At 35.7% G+C, this 23,937-nt stretch overlaps 1 protein-coding gene across 1 annotated transcript; it reads right to left on the bottom strand.

Moving 5' to 3' along the window:
• Positions 1 to 2,746: 2,746 nt before the first annotated feature.
• LOC131164954 (dihydrolipoyllysine-residue acetyltransferase component 2 of pyruvate dehydrogenase complex, mitochondrial-like) lies at positions 2,747 to 23,127 on the bottom strand. The gene is made up of 20 exons (XM_058122521.1): positions 22,854 to 23,127; positions 21,347 to 21,440; positions 20,369 to 20,502; positions 20,136 to 20,224; positions 20,006 to 20,046; positions 18,691 to 18,746; positions 18,530 to 18,604; positions 18,341 to 18,433; positions 5,620 to 5,865; positions 5,361 to 5,433; positions 5,109 to 5,206; positions 4,837 to 4,922; positions 4,681 to 4,756; positions 4,192 to 4,259; positions 4,033 to 4,099; positions 3,841 to 3,936; positions 3,645 to 3,747; positions 3,445 to 3,540; positions 3,256 to 3,333; positions 2,747 to 3,133 (listed from the first exon to the last, which is right to left on the bottom strand). Exons 1-19 carry the CDS (start codon positions 22,890 to 22,892, stop codon positions 3,263 to 3,265), a joined length of 1,701 nt encoding a protein of 566 aa, XP_057978504.1. The 5' UTR covers positions 22,893 to 23,127; the 3' UTR covers positions 2,747 to 3,133; positions 3,256 to 3,262.
• Between the last annotated feature and the right edge of the window lie 810 nt (positions 23,128 to 23,937).

Genomic DNA, 23,937 nt, shown 5'->3' with positions numbered 1-23,937 from the left:
TGTATCTACGTGCCTAGCCAAAAAGAAAAAAGCCTTTCTGTCTACTTTAGGAGAAGACTTCTGGAGTGTTTATGGAAATGCATGTCAATGATTTCCAGCATGATTGAAAAGTGTTAGTTCTATTATTATTATTATTATTTCTCTGTTTTTTGTTAATTTTTTGGTGCATAGGAGTCTTATCCTCCTTTTCTCGTTTTTTTTTTTTTTTTAAGTCATAATTATGAAGAGAAGCTTTAGGATTTAGAGGTTTTAGGATAGAGTAGAAATAAGATAGAGATATATAAATTTAATTTCAGTCATAGTAGGAGGAATGTTGAAGAAAATGTTAACTTGATGGCCAAGAAATCAATTACACGTGAAGATTTTGATACCTTGGATCAATGCAAGTCGAAGGAAAAATTGAACAAAATATAATGCATAAAGTAGGTTGGGTAAAATTGAGAGGTGCTTTGAGCATATTGTACTCATAGAATACCCTTAAAATTAAAAGGAAAGTTTTGTAGGATAGTTCTAAGATGAACTATGTTATATGCATTAGAATATTGGGTAACCTAAGAAACAATATATTTAAAAAGTAAAAGTTGTTAGGATGAGAATCCTAAGGTGTGTATGGGTGCCATAATATTAATAGATAAATTAAGGAATAAACATATTTGCAATAAGTTAGACATAGGTCCTGTAGAAAATAATATGAGAGAGGGATGATTCAAATGGTTTGAACGTCTGCAACATAGGGCCAAATAGTGCATTTGAGCTAGTTACTGCGAGGGGTCGTAAAAAGGATAGGGGTGACCTAAAATAACTTGGAATGAGACAGCGAGTAAGGACTTAATAGTCCTGCCTTTATCAGAGGAAATTGTCTATGATCGTGTAAATTGGCGGAAACTGATTCATGTACTCGATCGCGCCTAGTGGGACTTAAAACTTGGTTTTTTGTTATTGTTATTATGCGTACACAAAGCCAACTTTGCCTATAATCATCCTAAGATTGTCCAAGCCATATGCACCCTTTTTTTTATCAATAATTTGGGGAGAGAGATTAACAGTTTTAAATACCCCTTAAATAGTATGTGGTGGGATGAGCCCTTTACCAATGCCATCCCATTTCCTCCAAACCAAATGCACTTTTAATGCTCTTTTAGGTGCCAAGGGTTGATTTTCTAATGGAACATGGTTGGTAACCAAATAATCTACTGCATGAATTAAGATGCATCTAGAATGTGTGGCATAGCAATTTTATAATTACTTGCTTGGATGTTTTGTTATTAACTCACTATGATGAAGCCAAGCAGAAAAAAAAAATTACTATCATGAAATTTTCTCTTGCTGCATGTAATGTGCATTGTGTAAATTGTTGAGTTTCAGCTTCGTAATTTATAGCACATGTAGTGATTACCTCTATATTTGAGAGTTTGGATTTCAGGACTTGAATTTGAATTGTTGTATGAATTTGAACAAAATGTAATTCAAGACTCCAAATTCATGTTCCTAAACACTAAAATATATTAAAGAACAAAATAAAGCTATATAAAGAGATGAACGACTGACTATGAATGCGAGCTAATGAATGGTTGAGGATGGATGGAAGTTGTAGGATTGAAGTTGCATCATGTTCACATGAGAGGCTGTGATACCTAATGATGCTGATGAGAATTGTGAATTGTGACGCCTTGTAGGTTCGAGGATTATATACTATACTAACTATGGAGGACACATGATATTTATGTAATATATTTTTGTTTATTTCTTTATAAAATTAATTATTTTTATATCTTTTATTTTTATTTGGTTTACAATTTAATTATATTCTTTTTGTGTTGTGAACAGTTATTCTAGTCCATTATAAATTATTACAAGTTGCAGGAAAATATAATCAAGAAAAATGAGATTATTGGATGCAGCCAAAAAGGTTGTGTGTGTGTGTGTGTGTGTGTAGAGAGAGAGATGAAGATTGAAGATTGAAGATTATGAGTGACGTGTTGAAATTTATTGTACGCACAAAATATATATACACTATGGAGATTCTTGAATTTGAATTTGTATTGAATTTAGATAAAGATGTAATATAAAATTATATTGAAATTTATTCATATTTATTTGAATCTAAATTCAAGGTTTGAAACTCACTCTCAAATACTATATCATATTAATTGAAATTTTCATGTAATTTTCTGAATGGAAAGCCTAATCAAATAATCAAAATAATCTTGCATAGAATTTTTTACATATTGGTATGAGTAGCTTGAGAAAGAAGGATGATATAGTTTGTCAGGAATATTTTACTTTCCTACCATATGCAGAAAGTATCTCGGGTTTCTGTCCAACTCTCCAGCACTGTTTGGTTGGGAAGAAAAGGTATGGAGAAAAAGAAGATAAAGAGAATTACTGGATTCGTGTAAGTTGAGATGAAGAAAAGAGAAAAAAGTAAATAATAGCCTAAAGCCGGAAACAAGGAAAATTCTTCCATGGTACTAAAAATAAGCATGTTTTGTTGCCGAAAGTGAGATTTCAAGACTTCGCAAGTCAATTGTCCGTTTTATTTAGTTAGCTTTACAATTTCACCCTTTAAAAACCTCCCCCAAAACCCACCCACCACGCTCCTAGCTACATTAGTGCCACCGTTGATGTATTATTCAACAAAATTCTTCTCAACACAAGGGCTGAACCCTGACCGCTAGAATTAATGATTTGGTTGGTACTTAACAATGAAATGAGATAGAATACACATAAATGGAATGGAATAAAATAGACTAAATTCCATCTTCATAATTTTATAATTTTTTTTCAAATAAAACTTTATTCCAGTTCTCTCTCAATCAATTCCATTCTTATCTACCAAACAATGGTATAAAATTATTTCTTCAAAATTACTCAGAAGGGCATGTCACTGTTAACGGGCAACTAAATACAATGCACAGATAAAAGGACAGCTCTAGTGGTAAGCCTGCTAACTGGAGAACAGGGAAGCGTGTATGAACATTATTGAGACTATCAAAACATGACGCCTGCTAGCACACGATGCCGCATCGGTCGTTTATACTCGGCAAGCTTCATATGGTTAAAAAGCCTGGATCCTCTTATTCCAAAATCCACGCAACCTTTGTTCCATGAGGAAAAACCCACGAAGCACCAACTAATAATAATACATGATTGGAACTCAAAAATGAGATCAAAATCCATCAAACACAAAAAATTCATAAAAGAAAATAATCTGACGGGAAGGGAAGGCATGGGAGAAAATTTTGGAAAAACCACCATTTGCTTAGAGCAACATCGACTCTGGATTCTCAATGTAGCCTTTAAATGCTTTCAGCCATTCTGCCCCGATGGCGCCTAAACATAGAGAGAAAAGATTCATAAGGGTTAATCTGATGTCAAATCAATTTTGAATCAATACTGCATCGGCTCATTTCATACCCTAGGAAAAGTTTCGGAGCTACATACCATCAATAACACGATGATCGCAGCTGAGTGTTACAGACATGAAAGAGGCAAAATTGAATTGATCAGGACCTGAACCAGGTATGACCCTCCTCTCAGCTGCTCAAAAACCGGGTACAATTTAGTATCACCATGATGATGCCAACAATGGTAACCAAATATTAAAAAAAAAAAAAATTTACTTAAAAGAGTGCTCGTCTTACCAGAGCCAACAGCAAGAATCCCTGACTGAGGGGGGTTGATAATGGCACAAAATTGCTTCACACCAAAGGGCCCTCCTAGATTTGATACGGTGAATGTGCCTCCCTGCAGCGAGGATGAACCCAGTGATTATATACCAATACTGTGGGTCGATTTCTCAACTGGCATCAATCAATAAAATAGAAGCACAGTTCTGACCTCATAATTTTCTGGTTTTAAACTGTTCTCTTTGGCTTTTTTGGCCAAGTGCTTGACCTCCTCTGAAATCTTTGACAAGCCTTTCTTGTCAGCATCCTGCATGTTGAACAGTACCATTAATTTGATGTAAAATGTCATTGGGACTAAAAGCATGGAATTTTTCAATAAAAAATAAATAAAACAATGACCCACCCTGACAACAGGGACAAACAGCCCATGATCTGTCTGCACCGCAACATTAATATTCACGTTGTTATACCTTGATAAATAGCAGAAAAAATGTTAGTATGCATGCTACAAAAAATAACTTGATATATAGGGCAACTATAGGATCCATTATTTTATACTTACTGGCGAATATAATCATTGGTCCATGAACTATTGCACTGAGGAACTTTTCGAAGAGCCAAAGCAGCAGCCTGAAATATTTGTGCTTATGTTAACTGCCAGAAAAGGCCTTTTGATGTTTCTATGTGTGCCATTGATATGAGAACCAGCTTTTAATGCAAACTTCATCTGAAGATGTTTCTAATGCCTAAAATGTATACAAGCATGAGCAAAAGCAAGCCAAATAGAGAACAATGTCCCATAAGATTCCCTACATCATGGTATCATTCCAGTATTTTTCAGCACCCTGATTGCACAAGCAAATCCCAAAAGAAGCAAGTAAAACCGTATTCTTTACGGTGTAAAAGTGAACGAGACAGGAAAAGAGCAAGGGGCATCGCAATTGGCATATCCTGACAAAACAAATATTCATTTTGCTACGGAATAAAGATAGCAAGCACACACAATGTGTGTGCAGTGCACATGCATGTTTATCATGCTAGAATCTAATACCTTAATTACAAGATCATTGACAGATAATCGATTGCCCCCTGAAGCTTCTTGCAAGGAATTAAGTTGATTCCGCAAACTGCAGAGAAACAACAGTTAAATTACCACAAAGATTTGGCTGTGGTTGATCCTTAAAAGACAGTACAAATGAATACTTACTCCATAAGTTTGTCAACACATGCATCCACCGTTAAATAATAATGGGGAATGGTTTGCTTTGAGAGTAACAAACGAGAAGCTGTAATCTGTCAAGATTTTACAGGGAATTAGCCCCACAAAGATGAAGTGCAATTGTGCTAAGAAATGAACAATAGAATACTTTAAACAGAAATATAAAACCTCAAAATCTAGTAAATTATACAGTGGATGGCAAAATTAAATACATGCAGCCAGAAATAAGATGATCATAATGATGATATTCAAAACATTACCTTTCGTATCTGCGAATGAGGTAGGTCTGTGTAGTCTAATTCTGCTGCTGCTTTAGAGTCCTTGGATGCTGCTGGTGAAACTTCCTTCCCGCCAGTGGCTATTGGGGAGGGGTGACAGGTTTAAAAAATTGTTCAATAATCAGCTGAAAAGACTGTTGGAGTTATAATAATTTTTAAAAAGAAAACAAATTAATTCATATGTTGTTATTATTGAAAGTAGTCATTGAAGATATGTCAAAGGATAGAAAATACCCAAATATTCTTCAATATCAGCCTTCACTATGTGCCCATCAGGACCTGTTCCTTTAATGTTTGAGAGAGGTACCTAAATTCATATAACAAGAATCAAACAGAACATGTCAATTTGAGCTATCGCTTGTAATTGTTGCATACCATATGATCATCAATCACAAAAAAATTCAGCGGGGATATATTATGTGAACTTACATTATGATCCCATTTGACCATCAATCACAAAAAAATTCAGTGGGGACGTATTATGTGAACTTACATTATGATCTTCAGCCAATTTTCTCGCAAGTGGACTGGCAAAAACGCGATCTTGTACTGGAGTAGCTGCCCTGTCCTTTGAAACCTTAGGCTCTGGTGAACTAACCGGCTCCTCAGCTACCTCTTTTTTGGGCGGGGTAGAAACAGATGGTCCTTTTGCTGCAGCAGCATCACCGCCTGATTTCGAAGGTTGATAGTCTTTGAATTTAGCGATATCCTCTTCTTCTTCAACAGTTATAGCAATCACCTATGAAGAAATATATATAAGTCTCAATGTTAAAAAAGCAACTAGGAACGCAAAGTTGGCAATAAGAACTAGAGAAGTTTTACCAGGAGAATTTGATCAATTTTTTAACGTCCAGGGCTTTTCAAATTTTCTTATTGCATGACGTTTCTGGCCCTGGGTCCATTCTGTTGTTCTGTTTGAGGCTTTTATCTATTTAGTCATTTATTTCTTTTGCACCTGTCCCTTCTATTAATTTAACAAAGTTTTCCAAAATAACAAGCATTCTTCATCCATTAACAAAATGATCCTCTAATTGATATAATTTGCAATATTTGCATAGCTTGTTTAATTGAACTACATTTTAATTCATGCCAAGGAAGGATTTTGAAATATATGATCATCCAATGCTTGAAGCATGCGTACAGAGAAGTCAATACATGCTCATATAATGTAACATATATTGTTATGAGGCAGCTATTATACCATTCAAGCTTTATCTCCCCTCTTACCTCTATTCTTCATACAAAATTCCACCCCCTTACCCATATTACTTTCCAAAATAATCACAAGAAAATGCCTTTGCTTAAAAAGTTGCAAGAAAATAATATTTCTGACAATGCAAATATTTTCTAGGCTTGAGAAGGATTTGAAACCGCACCCCTACCCCCCACCACCCACCCCTCAAAAAAAAAATATGAGTGAACAAAATCAATGGACGTGGTTAAGTGAAAATAGGATAAGATTAAACCATAGGAGACCTAGCAAGCTGAGAGGCAGACGCATGACATGCAATACCCCACTAGTTTCAAAAAATCATAGGAAGCCAGAAAATATGTTCCCAATAAGCATATTAAAAATGGGGTGTTGAGATGGATAAGTGGTGGGCAAGAAGGGTAAAAAATAAAATGCTTGTGCATGAGTAGTAAAAAATATCCTATCATCTAAGAAAGAAGGAAGAAAGTTGGTTTGATAGTTATGGGAACAAAAACCAATAAATAAGCCCACATTAAGTAATATGGTCTCAGTGGAAGGTACTGCCAAGATAGGGGGCAGGCCAAGGAAAATACACCCAAAGGTTGTAGATAAGGACTTGTAGCTTGTGATTTAATAGAAATATGTAGCCCCAAATACTTCACAGACTATGTCATGTTATCCCAGGCCGGAAGCAATTTCTCAATAGTTTAGTGAACCCCTAGTACCAGTTAGTATCTATTGTCTTTCATTCAACCTTTATCAAACAGAAAGAACGACAAAGGGCTGCAATTGATTAACAGCTCATATACAACTTTCATCTTACAATAATACAGCCCCAAATAACAGCGAGTGGTGAATAATTAAAACATTTAAACCGTCCATATATTTTAAATGTTATTGAGTTTAATTAAATTATGAAAAATTGGTACCAAATCTAACCAAACGCAACAACTATACCAACTCTCATCTTTACAGTCCCACAATTGCAAATGCTTGGGTCATTTAGCATATGAAGCTCACCCTCCCTCCGAAAGCTAGTTCCTTTTGGAGTGTGCAGGTTTGCCTTTTGTCCTTGCAGCTATCCCAATACTACCTCTCCTCCCCCTCGCCATGTGTGTGTGCATATACTGCCTTACCTTGCAAAAAAAATAAGAGAGAACGGGGCAGAATCCCACATCAGCTGGTGTGGTGCAAGGTTACATTAGCGGGATATAAGTCATGACCTCCCTCTGAGCAGTCTTAAATTTCAACGAAAAATTGTCAAAATTTTCAGCATCCCACACCCCTTGAAATCAAAATGGATGCCAATTTCCATTCTACAAATTTTGTATCAGAATCTCCACAAATCATCTGAATTGTAACTAAAGAATGAAAATTCCTTGAAATTCAAATTTGAGCTTGAAAGCCCAAATTGTAATTCTCTCTTAATTTATTTTCTTTTTTTTTTTTTTACATTGAAACTAAAGATTATTACAAGAAGGATATGAATTATAGCTTTTAGATTCTGAAGATTTTATAAACTTAGATGATGGCTACAATATTTAATGTGATCTTTTGAGTTTAAATAATGTGTATTATACAACTAATATTGAAGTTATGAATTTTCATTTATATTAATTTAATTTACAAATATTGCACCTTATGCACCACATACTTTTGTTGAAGTGTATATTTATAATATTTTAGTTTAAAATCTTGCATTATTATCTCTGCTACTAGTTCTAGGGGTCTCATTTCTATTTTTTGTTTTCTACTTCATTTGTTTAGGTGTATATTTATAGTATTTTGTTTAGACAACCTGTGACTAGAATATTTTAATATCCAACTAACTTTTGAGGATAAAATCGTTCATTTTATACATATTTTTTAATTAAAATAAAATAACATGATCACATGAATTCAAACTATAATTAAAATAAAATATCCATAAATATTCCAAAATAAAAGAAATAATAATAAATCATTCGAAAAATATTTTTAATATTTTTCACCTGTCATGTACAATTATTCTTGTAAAGTAAATTCTAAAATATAATAATTAAACAAATAATTGCTTTGGGAGAAAGTTATTTTTTATGCTTCTTTTGGGTAGATTCCTTTGGAGGGGAGATTTGGGCTCGGAAAAGCATCAAACCCACCAACGAGAAGAGAAAGGCTTTGAATCTCATCCCTCTCGCCATCTTTTGGTTTGCTTGGAAAGAAAGAAATAAGATAGCCTTCAAAGATACAGCTACTCCGCTTCAGATTTGCAAAGAGTAGTGGATTGTTGTTGTTTCCAGCGGGCTTAGTGGGCACATTATTAATGATCTTAATGTAATCCTTGATGTTTGCAACACTCTACGGAGTGATTGATGTTTTGTACCTCGGATGGCATCCCTTTGATGCCCTGCTAATACACATTCCTCCTTACTGATTAAAAAAAATTTATTTTGGGTTTTTTGAGGGTCTAATGTTGTCTGATGTCCAAAGAGATTGGAAGGCAGCTTTAATGTATGTGTTTATTTGTTTGTTAGTTCTCTGTTTTTCTAAGAGGATTTCTTATCTCCATCCATTGCAATTATTTATTTCATTAATAGATTCGTTATGTTATTTAAAAAAATAATTATAATAATTTTTATATTTATTATAATATTTTTATTTGTGTTATTTTATACTTGTAATATTTTAATCATATTTTTTAAATGCTATTTGCTTCAAAATGAGCATTTGTTCAATCAAGTTTTAAATTTGTTCTAGTTTTAGAAATATTAACCAAACAAGTTGTTTGTTCTCGATTTTCATATTTTTCAGTTTTTACTTCTGATTTTCATTTTTATGATTTTTATAGTAATACCAAACAGCTCCTAAAGTTTTATAAACTTCCATCAATTTTTAAAACCCAAGTCAAAATTGAGATCAGCATAGTCCCATCAAAATTTCCACACTTCTTCAATCAAAATTGAAATTTAAGACCTTGACTCCAAGATCAATTCCCCTTAGGAGTCCAAGTGTGGATGAGAATTTTCATATCAAAATTGTTACTTCTTCCCTAAAACAGCTCCAAAAATAGTTGGTAAATACATTTTTTCTTAAGAGTGTAGATTATGATAAAATTATAAAATTGGCCAATTCAATTTTTTTCAAAAAACAAAAAGTGGTAGCTAAAAGAAGAAGTGTATGCAAAAGGCTAGAGAAGAAAAGAATTGGCTAAGGTATGCAGTATGAATATGGTGTGTGAAATACATCCATCTAGTGATAAAAAATGCTGCCACAGCAATTCTTATTGTGCCAGCAAATATTGCAGGGCAAATGATATGGAATTTCTCAACAATGGAAGTTTTTATTTTTTCATAAAATCAGTCACATTGCTAAATAATATGAAATGAGAAACATATTAAAGCTTTGCTAAGTTTCTTTTAGATTGTATATTTTTTGGGAATGTAAATGTGTACACAAATGCACACACGGGAATAGATGGAAAAGAAAAAAATCAGAAGAGTGGCTGATGCAGGGGCAGCATCAAGGATCTGCAGCCATGGGAGAGATTGAAGAAATTGAAGAGAGGAAGAAAGGGAAGGGAGGAGAGAGGAGATACAAGGGGGAACCCACGTTCGCTTCTCAAATTCAAATTCAATCATAACAGTCCACAACATGTCTTTCACATACTATTTATAAGAAAGCCTCTTCACATGAAATTACACTTACTTGATATACCCCTAAAACTACATTACACTACAAATAACCCTGGAATCATGGTCTTAAATTTCCACGAAACTGTCGAAATTTTCAATTTCCGTCACCTTCGAAATTGAAATGGCAGTTGATTTCCGTCTTGCATAATTTCCGTCGAAATCTCAACTAATCATCCGAAATTTATCAAAACCCCAAAATTTTAGCGAAATTTGTCGAAATTTATCAAAACCTCGAGAGTGAAGTGAAATTTCTCTTTTAATTTATTTTATTGAGCAAAAAGTTATCACAAGTGCTTTTGAAATTATATGAAAAAATAAACTTATAGTAATATTTTATTTAACCATTCATGTCTAAATTATCAATATTTATATAATAAATAATATTTAAATGATTTATGAATTTCATTTGTATTAACTGAATATGTTTGATGTACATTATCTTACAAACATGTTTGATACACATACTATTTTACAACTTTTCCATCTCATACAAAACATAGATGTATTTAATTTGTAATATATTAGTCTTAAAACTTATATTTTTATGTGTGTTAACCATTTCTAAAGTTTCACAAATAATTCCATGCTTTACTACTAGTTTCCGTTATTTTTTCAAATTGAAATCAAAATCGACATCGAAATCGAAATTTCCGTACTTTTGGAGCTTCAAAATTTGAGTCGAAATCAAAATTTAAGACCTTGCCTGGAATACAAACATATAACAAACAAACCCCAAAATACACATAATTCTATACTTTTAAACTAAAAACATGCATAATAAACTACTAACTAAACCCAACAATCCCTCAGCCAAATCTTCTTAATTATTCTCCAACGAGAATCTTCACAAAGGGCTTGCTTCTTGTCCTACATCAACTATCCTCAAATTCGGCCTCGAATTTTGAAAAGTTGGAGGATTAGAAGTAAGAAACAAACTTGGATTCTTTGAAATCCAACGTTTGAGTGAGATAAGAAACCATGTTCCATTGACAGCACCATAGATTCATAGAACTGAATTGAGAATTTGTATCAATGAACTCATCAAGAATGACAAACTCTACATTAGGAATGTCTGAAAGACTTTGAATGTCCTCAAACACATGCATTTCCTTCCCTATAGTGTCTTCAAGTTGAGTAACTAACAAATTCTTGTCTTGGTTGGTTGGTTGGTAGTGCAGGCTTAAGATGATCTTCTTACCATCATAATGGAAGACATATGTATTATCATGTCCTTGAGTTGCACCCAAATCATCCAACTACGGAGCACCAAGGAGTACGCGACCAATATTTATGGGTATGATACCACACCAAACATTATCAAAATAATAACCCATGTGGATAGGAACCAAACGTCTTCCACAAACATGTAGAGTTATCAACCCAAGATATCTAATAATTCTTTGGGTGAGGTTCTGGATGAAGTAGCATACGAGAGACTCCATTTCTAGAAACCATGTTCATAGGACATCTTCCATCAATGATGAATTTGTATACATTTTCTCCACTTAAAAAAGGTATGGAACAGCGTCATATTATACCCCGAGTATAACAAAAGCCATTCATCTTTCCAGTAAATTGTCACCGCATAGCTGGACTTATTCATATATATTGCAACTACATACCACCAAAAGCCCCTAACACAATTGCCCTCAATTCTAAATCTGCTCTTGCAAAACCACAAATTTGACTCCTGATTTTCAAGAACTATCCTCCATAGTAGTCAAAAGCGTGCCTAAGGCACGCCTAGGCGCGAAGCACAGTGCGGCAACAAGGCTAGCGCGGTAGCGCCTCATCAGGGTTGAGTCAAGGCGACCTTCAAGAGGCGCAAGCAAGCGCACTGAGGCTCCAAGCGCAGTGAATCGCGCCTCAAATATCTAACCTTTTAACTTCATTTTTTTTAACCTTTTAAGAAAGAAAACGTAGCTAGACTCGAACCAACCCTAGCCCTAGCCCTAGCCCTAGCCCTGGCCAGAAGCTTCGACTCAAACCAGCAGGTCCAGGCTTCGACTTCAAGCCTTTGAACCAACACAAAACCAACAATCCAAGCTTCGTCTTCACGTCTTCGAGTCTTCACCAGCAAGAGAGCCATCACAAGAGCCCTTCGTCTTCGAGGTTCAAACAACACAATCTTCGTCCCAACACAAAACATCTTCATCTTCAACCTTCGAGTCTTTGAGCTTTCGCAAAAGCCCTTTGTCTTTGAGGTTCAAGCCTTCGAACCAGCATGACCTTCGTTTTGAGCCCTTTGTCTTCGAGGTCTTCGTCTTCGAGGTTCAAGCCTTCAAACCAGCACGACCTTCATCTTCGAGCCTTCCGCCAACAAGAGAGCCTTCATCTTCTTCTTCTTCTTCGAACCAGCACAATCTTCATCCCAGCACGAAACACCTCCACCTTCAAGCCTTCAAGTCTTTGAGCCTTCGCAAGAACCCTTTGTCTTCAAGGTTCAAGCCGTCGAACCAGCACTAACTTCTTCTTCTTCTGCTTCCTCTTTTTCAGTTCTTCTTCTGCTTCTTCTTTTTCAGTTCTTCTTCTTCTTCTTGCTGGTGCCTAGCAGGCTGCCCCTGCTCTTGGCAAGGTATAGATTGACTTGCATTAAGCCACTTGTTAATGCTTTTGGGCTTTCAGCCTGGCAATTTCATTTCCTTTCTAATTTGAAGCTTGAATCTTTGCATGTGTAATTACTTATGTTGAACTATGTTTGTTTCCTTTGTAACTTGGTACTAGTTGTCTTAATTTCTATGTGTTTATGTTTTGGTATTGAATATTTGGCATTTTAAATTATAATATTACTATTGATGTTTTTTCATATATCAATTACCCATCAAATAGGCATTGTGCACAAATTTAATAATTGTGCGCCACACCTTTGTGAGGCGAGTGCCTTCACCTCTCGCCTCACACCTCGGCTCCAAGTACCCTTTCCCTTGTGCCTTTGACTACTATGCTATCCTCAATCACCTGTGGTCTTGGGTGTGGTAATAAATTTAGTAGTAATAAATTTACTTAATAAATTCACAAAATGCAGGAATTGAACTTGGCTTTCAGCACTGTTAGCGACAATTTATTGCTTTTTGTAGCCAATTATCACTCTTGCCTGCAAAATATTGCATCCACAATCAAAATACATCCTTGCAGGTCAAAATATCATGGCTAGGCAATTTCTCACAAAAATAGGAGGGGAGTCAAGCAAACTCACTCAGTCACTGGCGCATGCGCTGCCAGCAACGTCCAAAGGCGACGGTAGATCAAGGGGTGGGGATTGCAATGGCAGTAGCAGTGTTAAGAAACAAGCACAGGAAACTGGAGTTCCTGGAAGACCAACAGCTGGAGAAGGTTTGGCAGGAGCACAGGGGTCCTCCAGTGGAATGGTGACAAAAATTCAGGGGCTAGGGCTTCCCACCCAGAGAGGGTAGGAGTGTGTGTGCGTGTCTGTTTTTGTGTGTAGGTGTTGTTTCAAAAAATGGAACACAACTGGAATCTTTTAAATTTTTCAGAACAGTTTTTTTTTTCTTAATTGAAATTTCAGGGCAGAGAAGAGTCAGAGAGAGAATGAAGGAAGAGAAGATTTCAAGAAATCTGGAAGGCCAACAGCTGAAGAAGGTTTGGCAGGCGCACGGGAGTCCTCCAGTGGAATGGTGACAAAAATTCAGGGGCTAAGGTTTCCCACGCCCGCCCCCCCGCGGGGGGGGGGGGGTGTGTGTCTGTTTTTGTGTGTGTAGGTGTTGTTGCGAAAAATGGAACACAACTGGAATCTTTTAAATTGTTCAGAACAGTTTTTTTTAACTGAAATTTCAGGGCAAAGTAGAATCAGAGAGAGAATGAAGGAAGAGAAACAGAGAGGAGAAGAAGGAGAGGAGTGTGTGTGTAAGTGTAGTTTCAAAAAAAATCTCTTAAATTGTTCAGAACAGTTTTTTTTTAACTGAAATTTCAAGGCAGAGAAGAATCAAAGAGAGAATGAAGGAAGAGAAACAGAAAGAGAAGGAGAAGAAGAAGAAGAAGAAGAAGAAGAAGAAGAAGAAGAATGTGGGAAGTGTGTGTGTAATTTTGTGTGTAGGGGTTGTTTTGAAAAATGGAACACATTAAATTGTTCAGATACTGTGGGGCGGCAGGGGATTAGGAATAGAACAGAGAATCAGAACCAGAGAAAAATTAGAAGGAAGAAGAAGAAAATAAAAAATAAGAAATAGAGAGAGAGTTGGGAGAATTAGGGGAGAAAATTAGGAGAAGAAGAGGAGGGAAGAACATGGTAGAAGAAGAAGAAGAAGAAGAAAAAGAAGAAGAAGGAGAGGAAGAGGAAGAAGAAGAAGAAGAAGGAGAACATGGTAGAAGAGAAGAGAGAAGGGAAAGATGGGGAAAAATTGAAATGGAAGAACAGAAATCGATATTGGGCTCTGATATACCAAATGATGCAGGGGCAGCATCAAAGATCTGCAGCCATGGGAGAGATTAGGAGAAATTGAAGAGAGGAAGGGGAAGGGAGGAGAGATGAGATAAAAGGGGGAACTCATGTTCACTTCTCAAATTCAAATTCAATCATAACAGTCCACAACATGGCTTTCACATGCTATTATAACAAAGCCTCTTTACATGAAATTACACATACCCCTAAAACTACATTACATTACAAACATACCACTAGAATACAAACATATTACAAACAAACCCCCAAATACACATAATTCTATACTATTAAACTACACATGCATAATAAACTACTAACTAAACCCAACAATTCCTTGGCCCAATTCTTCTTAATTATACTCCAACAAGGATCTTCCCAAGGACTTGCTTCTTGTCCTACATCAATGGCCTTTTGTGACTTTTAAGTAGAGACATTCAAAATCTTCAGAACTGGTGTTTTCAAATTATTTAGCCCCCAAATTAACTATAATTGCACTATAAGTTTGTGTTTAATGGAAGACCTAAACTCAATAATAAGTCTCTCCCTCTATTTATAATATATGTCAAGTACAATAGGAATGACCATAATACCCTTACTAACTTACACTTATCACAAACCAAACTCTAACAATTAATAATAATGTTAAATGACTAAATAACCATTAACACTCCCCTCAAGCTGGAGCATATATTTCATATGCTCCTACCTTATTACAAATGAATTTCACATGAGCACCTCCCAAGGCTTTAGTGAACAAATTAGCAAGCTGAAACTCATACTTCACTTGAGTGGTTGTAATGAACTTCTGCACAAGTTTCTCTCGAATAAAATGGCAATCAACTTCAATGCGTTTTGTCCGCTCATGGAAGATAAGGCAATATGAATAGCAGCTCAATTATCACACATCAACTCCATAGGCCTAAGAATGTGGAAAACCTAGTTCTTCCAACATGTTCTTCAACCAAACAAGTTCACATGTAGTGTGCGCCATAGCCTTGTATTCTAACTCAGCACTTGACCTGGCCACCACAGTTTGTTTCTTACTTTTCCAAGACACCAAATTACCACCAACAAAGAGACAATACCCGGTTGTGGATTTCAATCGGAAGGTGACCCGGCCCAATCTGCATCTGTATATCCCTAAATATGAGTGTGATTGTGACCCTATAAGAGACCTCTCCCTGGTGCACCATTGAGATATCTCAAAATGCGAGTTACTGCATCCCAGTGACTTGTTCTCTAGGAATCGAGAAATTGACTCACAACACTTGTTGCGAAGAATATATATGATCAGGTGACTGTGAGATAATTCAACTTTCCAACAAGTCTCCTATACTAACCTGGGTTAGGCAAAAAATCACCCATGTCTAGCACTAACTTACTATTGGGATCCATGGGTGTTTCAACAAGTTTGGATCCTAACAGCCCCGTCTCATCTAAAAGATCAAGTACATACTTTCTATGTGACAACACAATTCCCATACGAGATCTCGATACTTCTATACACAAGAAGTACTTCAATGGTCCCAAGTCCTTGGTCTGAAACTTACTCTGTAAGAAAAGCTTTAGATCTTGGATGCCTCGATCATCATCACTAGATATCACAATGTCATCCATATACACAATAAGCAAAATCCTGCCAGAGGGAGTAACGATAAGAAATAGAGTGATCTACTGCACACCGATGAATGTCAAACTCAAGTATTATAGTACTAAAACAGCCAAACCATGCCCTTGGAAATTGTTTTAATCCAAACAACGATTTCTCAAGTCGACATACTGAGCCTGACTCTCCCTAAGCAACGAGCCCAAGTGGTTGCTCCACATATACCTCCTCATGAAGGTCATACTAAGCTATTAGGTTGTGGGTCAACAATGTATATCAAGCTTTAACACTCCCCTGCACGTACAGCCAAACAACACATGGAAAGATAAACACGCGATAAATAGCACCCATGATAAAGAACACAATAAATTTTTTAAATACCACACAATAAATGCAGGCAACAATACTAAAACCCCAAGACTTCCTGGTAACCAATTTTGGTACCATAGTAGATTACCACTTAAACTAAAAACTTAAGTTGTTAGGTTGTAGACCAACAATGTATATCAAGCTTTATTTATAGTTTGAATGAGAGCAATTACCCATTGAAAAGATCTTGATAAAATTATTGAATATTTTAAAACCGCTGAAATGGAATGGCATTCACTTCAAATTTAATCAGACTTTAGTAATCAAGACATAATTTACGCTTTGCACAGTTTTTTAAAAGGCATTATTGGAGTGTCCCTCAATGCTTTTTCTGCCCAAAATACATCAATGCGCAAGTGCGCAACCACAAACGTGAAAAACCCCAAAGGCATACCTTCTCGATTTGGTCTTATGCACCAACAAGAAAAATGCACCTTTTTTACACCTTTAGTTAGTGGAGAAGCATATGCATTATGGGTCCTCTCACTTATTCATATTTTAATCTTAGAAATATAAAATAAGGAACATATTAGGGCTCCTTGCTCATTAGTTATTTCAGACTCTTCTAAGCACGAAGCCTTCATTGATGAACACCCACATCACAACCTTCAACAATGCTTCAAATAGTCACCCAGGTCAGATCTTCATACTCCATATCTTCTCAGGTGACCTCTCTCCCACGTCAAGGACTTGATTCAAATCCTCAACACTTTGAGCTACTTCATAGATTCTCCAAATCTTCGCACTTCACCCTAGAAACTTCTCTCATCACCAGCAACCTCTCACTCACTTTGGCAAGCCACAATGACTATAGGAGGAACTATCTTGGATGATCTCCATTCTATTGTGTTTGCAAGATTATTTGAGAAATTTGACAAAGAGAGATGAGGGATCAGAGAGACAAGGAATTCGTTTTTATAGAGAGAAGAGTTGAGAGATGTGGGATCTATTTTTTAAATATTTTTAACAACACATGGCACTTTTTAACCAGGGAAGGCACATGGCAGAAACTAAAATTCTGAATGTAGCCCCTCTTTAAGCAATTTAGGGTTAAAAATTATAGAATAAATTTTATTTTAATTATTTTAATACAATTTATAAAATTTTAGTTTGTATAATTTATTTGCATTTAAAAATTAAATTCTTAAAAGACTTATGTCGTGCTTCACCAGGGGTAAAATGTCTTGCCTCACGCCTTCGCCTTCTAAAACACTAGCTTATCCCAGTAAATACAGTGGGGGCAGGTGGCGGGCACCGAGAAAAAATGAAGTTTGTCAGATGCCTCCTACATAACTAAATAGTAAACTTAACCTCCTTTAAGCACTAGAGGTAGCTTCGTAGTAAAGAAAATCAGCGGCGCCAATTCTAGGATCCACTGCCAACTTTGGGAAAGTTTCCTTTTCAGTTGCAGAAGGACCAGCCCACATAAGCAATCTAAGGAAAGGATAGCAGGACCGCACCAGGGATCTTCCTGAAGGAGGGGAGTCTAACATGATAAATAACGCAGTTACTGGAAAATTCAAACAAACAAAGGGCAACTTCGTTCCAACCTGGGTTATTTGTGGCTCAGTCCACTATCTAAGCCCTTCAAGAATTTTCATACAACAGCGGAATTTTACTGTTATGGACATGTGTATTCAAAAGCTAATCATGTGACATATAATTTAAAGTATAGGTCACAATCTGCACAGCAAACCAATTAACAATTCAGCACAACAACCTCCCTGTCAAGTGACAACAGTGTAATGGACAAAATAAGAAGAATGCCTGGACCAAACGATATACTTAAGTCAAATTCATTTCCATTCCACAAAAGCATGCGCAAACATGCACATGCACATGCACATATCACTTGTAATGAGAGGACAGTTGTCAAGACATAGTATTCCTCTATATTTTCAAATCCATTTCCTTTCTACTCAGACACATACACTGATGCACACGTGCACATTGACCAAGCAGATAGAATCATACCTCACCAACTTTAATTTCTTTTGCTCCATCTCCATGAATTATCTTTGCAAGATATCCCTCCTCCATGCATTCCATCTCAACTGTTGCTTTATCCTTCAAAAATTGAATGGGTGTAAACTAAGATGCCAGTTCGACACAAGCAAACAACAGGAAGCAGAAACATCAATAGAGATCACGAGAACACCCTACTGTTTCAACTTCACAGAGTACTTCACCAGTAGAAACCTTGTCGCCCTCTTTCTTCAACCACCTTGCAATATTACCCTGCATTTTACAATAGAATTATTTAAAAAGAAAATAGTAAATCTAGCATGATCTGACAACCTTCTAAGCTTCAAAATGGTACATGCCTCAGTCATTGTAGGTGAAAGTGAAGGCATTCCAATTTCTTGATGCTGGGGAAGGTCTGCAAGATATTGCAGAGAATAATTGGTAAGTAAAATAAGCAACACCACTGTAAATTCTTTAATTATAAAATGATCCATTTGACTGAGAACAACCACAGATTAAAGAAGGCACATCCTACTGGACAGAAGAACAAAATGGCAAATATAACTCACAAATGTAGTCCAATAACATAATTTGCACAAGCAACCAAACTACTGCCTTGTGGACCACATTTTGCTTATAAATATTTACTTATTTGTGAACTAGTGGCTGAAAGAACACACGCGCACCCCAAGATCTGAAAGGCATAACAGCTTCTGTTTTCAATGCCCAAAAAGTTTCAAGCTCTTCAAGACAATACTAAAAACAAAAATATTCCATGCACACCTTTGAACAAAAAAACCAGAGTTTAAAAGTGTTACATGTTTTGGACAATGCAATGGGAATAAATATAATAAAAATTCAACAGAATTTACAGTGGATAATGTAACTCATGCCAGCAACAAAAAAGGTTTATGGACCCACATGAAATTTCAAATAATCCTAATTGGATGACTTAATCCATCTTATTTGCAAAAAATTCTCAAATAACTCTCAAATGTTTCCAATGTTATCTAAAGAATAAAACAAAAAAAGCATCATCAAATCATTTTTTACTTCATCGGGGAAAAGAATATTTTTTTGATTTACTAAAGCCATTATATGGGACACACATAAAATGGCAATCCTCTGACATGCTGCAATGGTGTAAGGTGAGGGAGCACTTGGACTGAAAGATCTAGCTTAGAGAAGAGCTAAATCAAGTTAAGGAGAAAGAAAGGGCTTCTAAACAATTAAGTATTAGTAATGATGCCTGGTTCTTGGCAACAAATATTCTCCACCATTGTGAAATGTGCCACGTCTAATAACTGTGGACCTAAGCTTCACTATTTTCCATTCAAGAACCCCTTAATATAAAGCATTTTTTAAATATACCTACAAATTCTAAGAAATATCACCTAGTATATGTATCTAAAAATATCAAATAAATTCTAGTGTTGATTAGGCAAAAGCATTATCAAATAAATGTACACGTGCCATCCCAAACAACATCAGTTACCAAAATTGCATAAGAAAATGGAATATCTGCGGCTCTAATAGTTGGGACGGCATACAACATGTCAAGTGTCACCCCATATTTAAATATATGTATCACCGAAAAGTGAGAAAAGCTGCAACGAAGTATAATGCATAAGACTAAAAATGGTATTATGAAGTTGGAGAAACTTCAAACCATACCTGAATCAGATGAAAAACCTCTCCTTGGGTGTACCTGTGAACTGAGATTGGAGAAATAAAACAGGAAAAAAAAAAAAGGTCATTAGTCTGTTTAATCAACAAGAAGAGTTCAACATTGTGCATGACAAACCATAAAATTCCTTCATTGACTGCCAATCCAACAAATGGAGTCCGCGCTTTCATTGATGGAGCCAAAATATTTCCCTTTAATTTACCCATCTGTATGACATAGTTACAATATTCAGCATACCAACAGCATTTATAAATTGGTTGAATTAACACATAAAATTGATGAAGCAACGCCACAAGTGAGCCAAAAGAGAAGAAGAAATGTAAAAGTTATAACAGAAAGGCTCCAATCACCATTAAGATGTCAGCATTTATTGCCCTATAACAGGGACTGGAACTTGCTGAACCTCGAACACTACCAGTGAAAGACTTACAAACACTGTCCCTTTCTTTGGATGCATAACTATGTGAACGAGTCTTCAAAAGACCTGTAAGATAGCCAAGTTTACTTGAAACAGAAACAGAAAATACAACCCAGCACAGAAAGTACCAAATTGGACAGCTATAAGTATTCAGAATCAGTAAAATGAATTATGGGCTACTACTTAGTGCGGTCAACATGAGCAGCATGGACAGCACGAGCAACACAGAAAGGAACCTTTTGAAAAAGCTAGACTCTTTATGCCAATACCTCCAAGGTTCTATCACTTCAATACCACAAATTACACTTTTTTGCTTACATGCCCCTCTTGTGTAAATAATCATCCTCATAACATTCCTCGCCTTGGGAAATCAAGAAGCATGCATTTCCAGTAATTGCATTTAGTTGAAAGAAATTTTTTTAATAAAAACTGCACAGATAAAAGACTGTCAAGAGAAATAAAAGCATGCTAATGTACATGCACCGATGCATGAACAGGATTATACAACACAAACTCCACATACGTGCTAAATCCACACAGCTAATATCCACTAAGTATGAATATGCATTGGTCAAAAGGACCCAGCGTTTTTCAAATTTACAAAGAAAAAAGTACTGTTAGTGAATTTCATAGACCTCACACAATTTTTTTTTCTTTTTTCAAAATAAGGAACATTTTTTTGCAGCTATGCATGACTCCAAAAAAGACATATATTAATTCTGTAGTACCAGATGCTAATAGAACAAAATATTGAACCCTAAGCCATACAGATCAACAGCATGCATTTATAAACATTAGTCAAATGAGTCTCAAGAGGACTATCAGAGAAGGAATGCCTGCAAACCACAAGTAAATATTTGACCAGTCCAAAAAGAAATTCAAGCATAATTCATGAAGATCAGCTACATACCATCTCCCTTACTAAGAGAGGAACAAGGATCACAAGAAAACCAACGGACCCAAATTGCATGCTCATACCGCAGTAAATTGGGAGCATTTCCTAACTGCAAAAGAAAAAATAGAAGAGGAAAGGAAAATCACAAAGGTCACAAAAATTTTAATCCATAGCTAAAAGAATCTTTCAAAAATCACCATACTTATAGATTTAGGGCTCAACCAATGCTTAACATGAAAATAAAAGTCAACAACTTCAACCCTTTGTTAGACTGCCTCTCTCTTGAATGCTACACCAGTATAGAGGCAGAATAACTTGATAATCAATGCCAAATAAGCCAAACCTTTGGCATTCAGAAAAAGGTAAAGAGGAAAACAAATTAAAAAAATAATAATAGGTTAAGGGGATCATTTCGTATGAAAGGTCCATAAGTCTATCAAGAAAAATGCAATGAAAAGATCAGACGAGCACTACTTCGTGAGATAACCAGAAGGTCCAAGACTATCAGTTTTTAAGTGTCCAACCAAAAATTTATGTACATAGTTACCAAATAAAAAAGACATAAATATATGAAAAAGTTAATCCTATCACAAAGGTCAGTAAATTCTTTTCTTTTTCTGGTCCAAGGAGGGGAGTAGGATAGTTAAAATGGCAACCAAAAAGGAAGCATCCATACACTCCACACGTCATTAGAGAAAGGGTATGGTGGAAGAGAATGCAGACTTCCAACCTGCCAACGTGGGGCATTCCTTGCAGGTATTTCTTGATTTAAGTGTAACCCAATATTTATTGGGCAATATGGTGGCAGTGCCACACATGCATTATAACTTCAATTTTAAAAGCCATGGTGGTAGTTACCAGTTAGTAAAATGGTTTGAGTAATTGTAGCAAGACAGTGGTATGCATCATCATCGTGTTTGGTATTGTATCACAACCATCATGTAAAAACTACAAGAATAGACTTTTTTCTCGATGATATGGAATGCTTGTATCCTACAGTATCATTACAATATTGTATCACATAATACAAGGAGTATGAGGTGCAATATTTTCCACTTTTCTTCAAGTCCTCTTCTGTCTCCCACTGATCACCTCCCCCTGACCAAAACCTTATTCCTTCACCATCTTGCGCAATTCAACCCAGTTTGAGTTTCATACCTTTAGATCTCCAGTTTTTAAGTAGCTTAATCCCGATTTCTCCATTAAATGAATAGTTATTTTCTATTTTCTAAGAAAGCTATCCGAACTTATAGTAACGTAAACTATCTAAAGAGCACCTGCCCGGGAATGAAACCATGCCTAAACTCCCTGTCTTAATTCCAAACTAAACAAATCACCAACACAACATCCCCCAAACACCCATCAAACAACACGCCTTCAAAGCGAGATCATCAATGCCAAAACAAACAACTAATGTCAGAGGCATCAAAGAATGAAACTCAGTGGCCATAACGATATAACAATCAAAAATACAATAAATTGATTGTGCGCGGGCGTGCGTGTAAAGCAAGAGAGGGAATACTTTTTTAGAGTGATTGAAGAAATGAGTTGCGTATGTCATGGTGCCAAGCTCCAACCAGCGGAGAATTTACAGAAACAGTTTCGCCTTTTGAGGCGAAGAACCGAGCAAGGACGAAGAATCACCGCTCTCGATTTGATTGGATTTGGATTTAGGGCTCGAAATCAGTCGCAGTCACACGCTATAGGGATCTCAGGGCTCTCCTCTAATGGTGGAAGAGAAAATGAAATTGGGCAGTGCTTCGAAAATGTCCGCAGCGCTCTATTTTTAATTTTCTAATGCTTTATTTTTTTGACCGCATTCTCCACGAGGACCACTTTTTTTTTTTTCAAGAATTACACACTCCTACCTTGGTTTTATCAACACTTGCACAAATTTTCCTATATTAATATTTTAATAATATCTAAGAGAATGATTCTCGGTTAATAAAATAAAATAAGTAAACTAAGTTTGTTTGTTTGATTTTGATTTAATTGTTGTTCATCTAGTTTTGATGTTTTAATAATATTCAAGTTTGATTCAAGTTAAAATCATGTTAAGTTGTGTAGATTTTTTATTAATATATTAATTTTGTTATTTTATTATGTTTGATGTTACTTTTGTTAGGTGCGGCCTAATTTTTTTTAAACTCATTTCTAAAAATAGGACTAACCATTCAAAAGATTGATGCACATTGGAGAGTGTAGAGAGGAGAGGTAGTGCGACAATTTTTTAGAAGAGAGGAGCTACAAAATTTCAAAATTTCAGGCAAAACAGTTTTGATCAAGCAATCGATCGAAGAGTTATTTGTGGTCCGATTTTGCTACAATTTTAGTAGCACATTTATAATTCATTGACATTCAATCTGAATGATGGAGATCTTTTGGAGTTTTGGAGTTTTGGAGACCTAAGTTTTATGATGGGAATAATGGATGCGTTTTGGGTGATCTTTTGCAAACTCCTTAATGTTATTTGTGATTCTTGTATATATATATATAGGAATCTGTTTTGCTCTAGATTTTGTAAGCATGTTGTAGTGTTTGAGTCGTTGTAAACTTGCCCTTAAATTATAGTGGATTTTTATTGGGTTTTCATAGGCCCCATGACT

This window comes from Malania oleifera, chromosome 9, assembly GCF_029873635.1.
Source record: "Malania oleifera isolate guangnan ecotype guangnan chromosome 9, ASM2987363v1, whole genome shotgun sequence".
In the NCBI taxonomy this organism is placed as follows: domain Eukaryota; kingdom Viridiplantae; phylum Streptophyta; class Magnoliopsida; order Santalales; family Ximeniaceae; genus Malania; species Malania oleifera.
The sequence above is the reverse complement of the archived record's forward strand: the minus strand, read 5'-3'. Positions and strand labels throughout refer to the sequence as shown.

Excerpts from the sequence above, each read along its gene's own strand:
- LOC131164954 (XM_058122521.1), bottom strand. The coding sequence starts at position 22,892 with ATGACATACGCAACTCATTTCTTCAATCACTCTAAAAAA. Across the intron at positions 4,100-4,191 it reads ACCAATGATTATATTCGCCA|GTATAACAACGTGAATATTA; the intron begins GTAAGTATAAAA and ends CTATTTATCAAG. Across the intron at positions 3,334-3,444 it reads CGATCATCGTGTTATTGATG|GCGCCATCGGGGCAGAATGG; the intron begins GTATGTAGCTCC and ends CTCTATGTTTAG.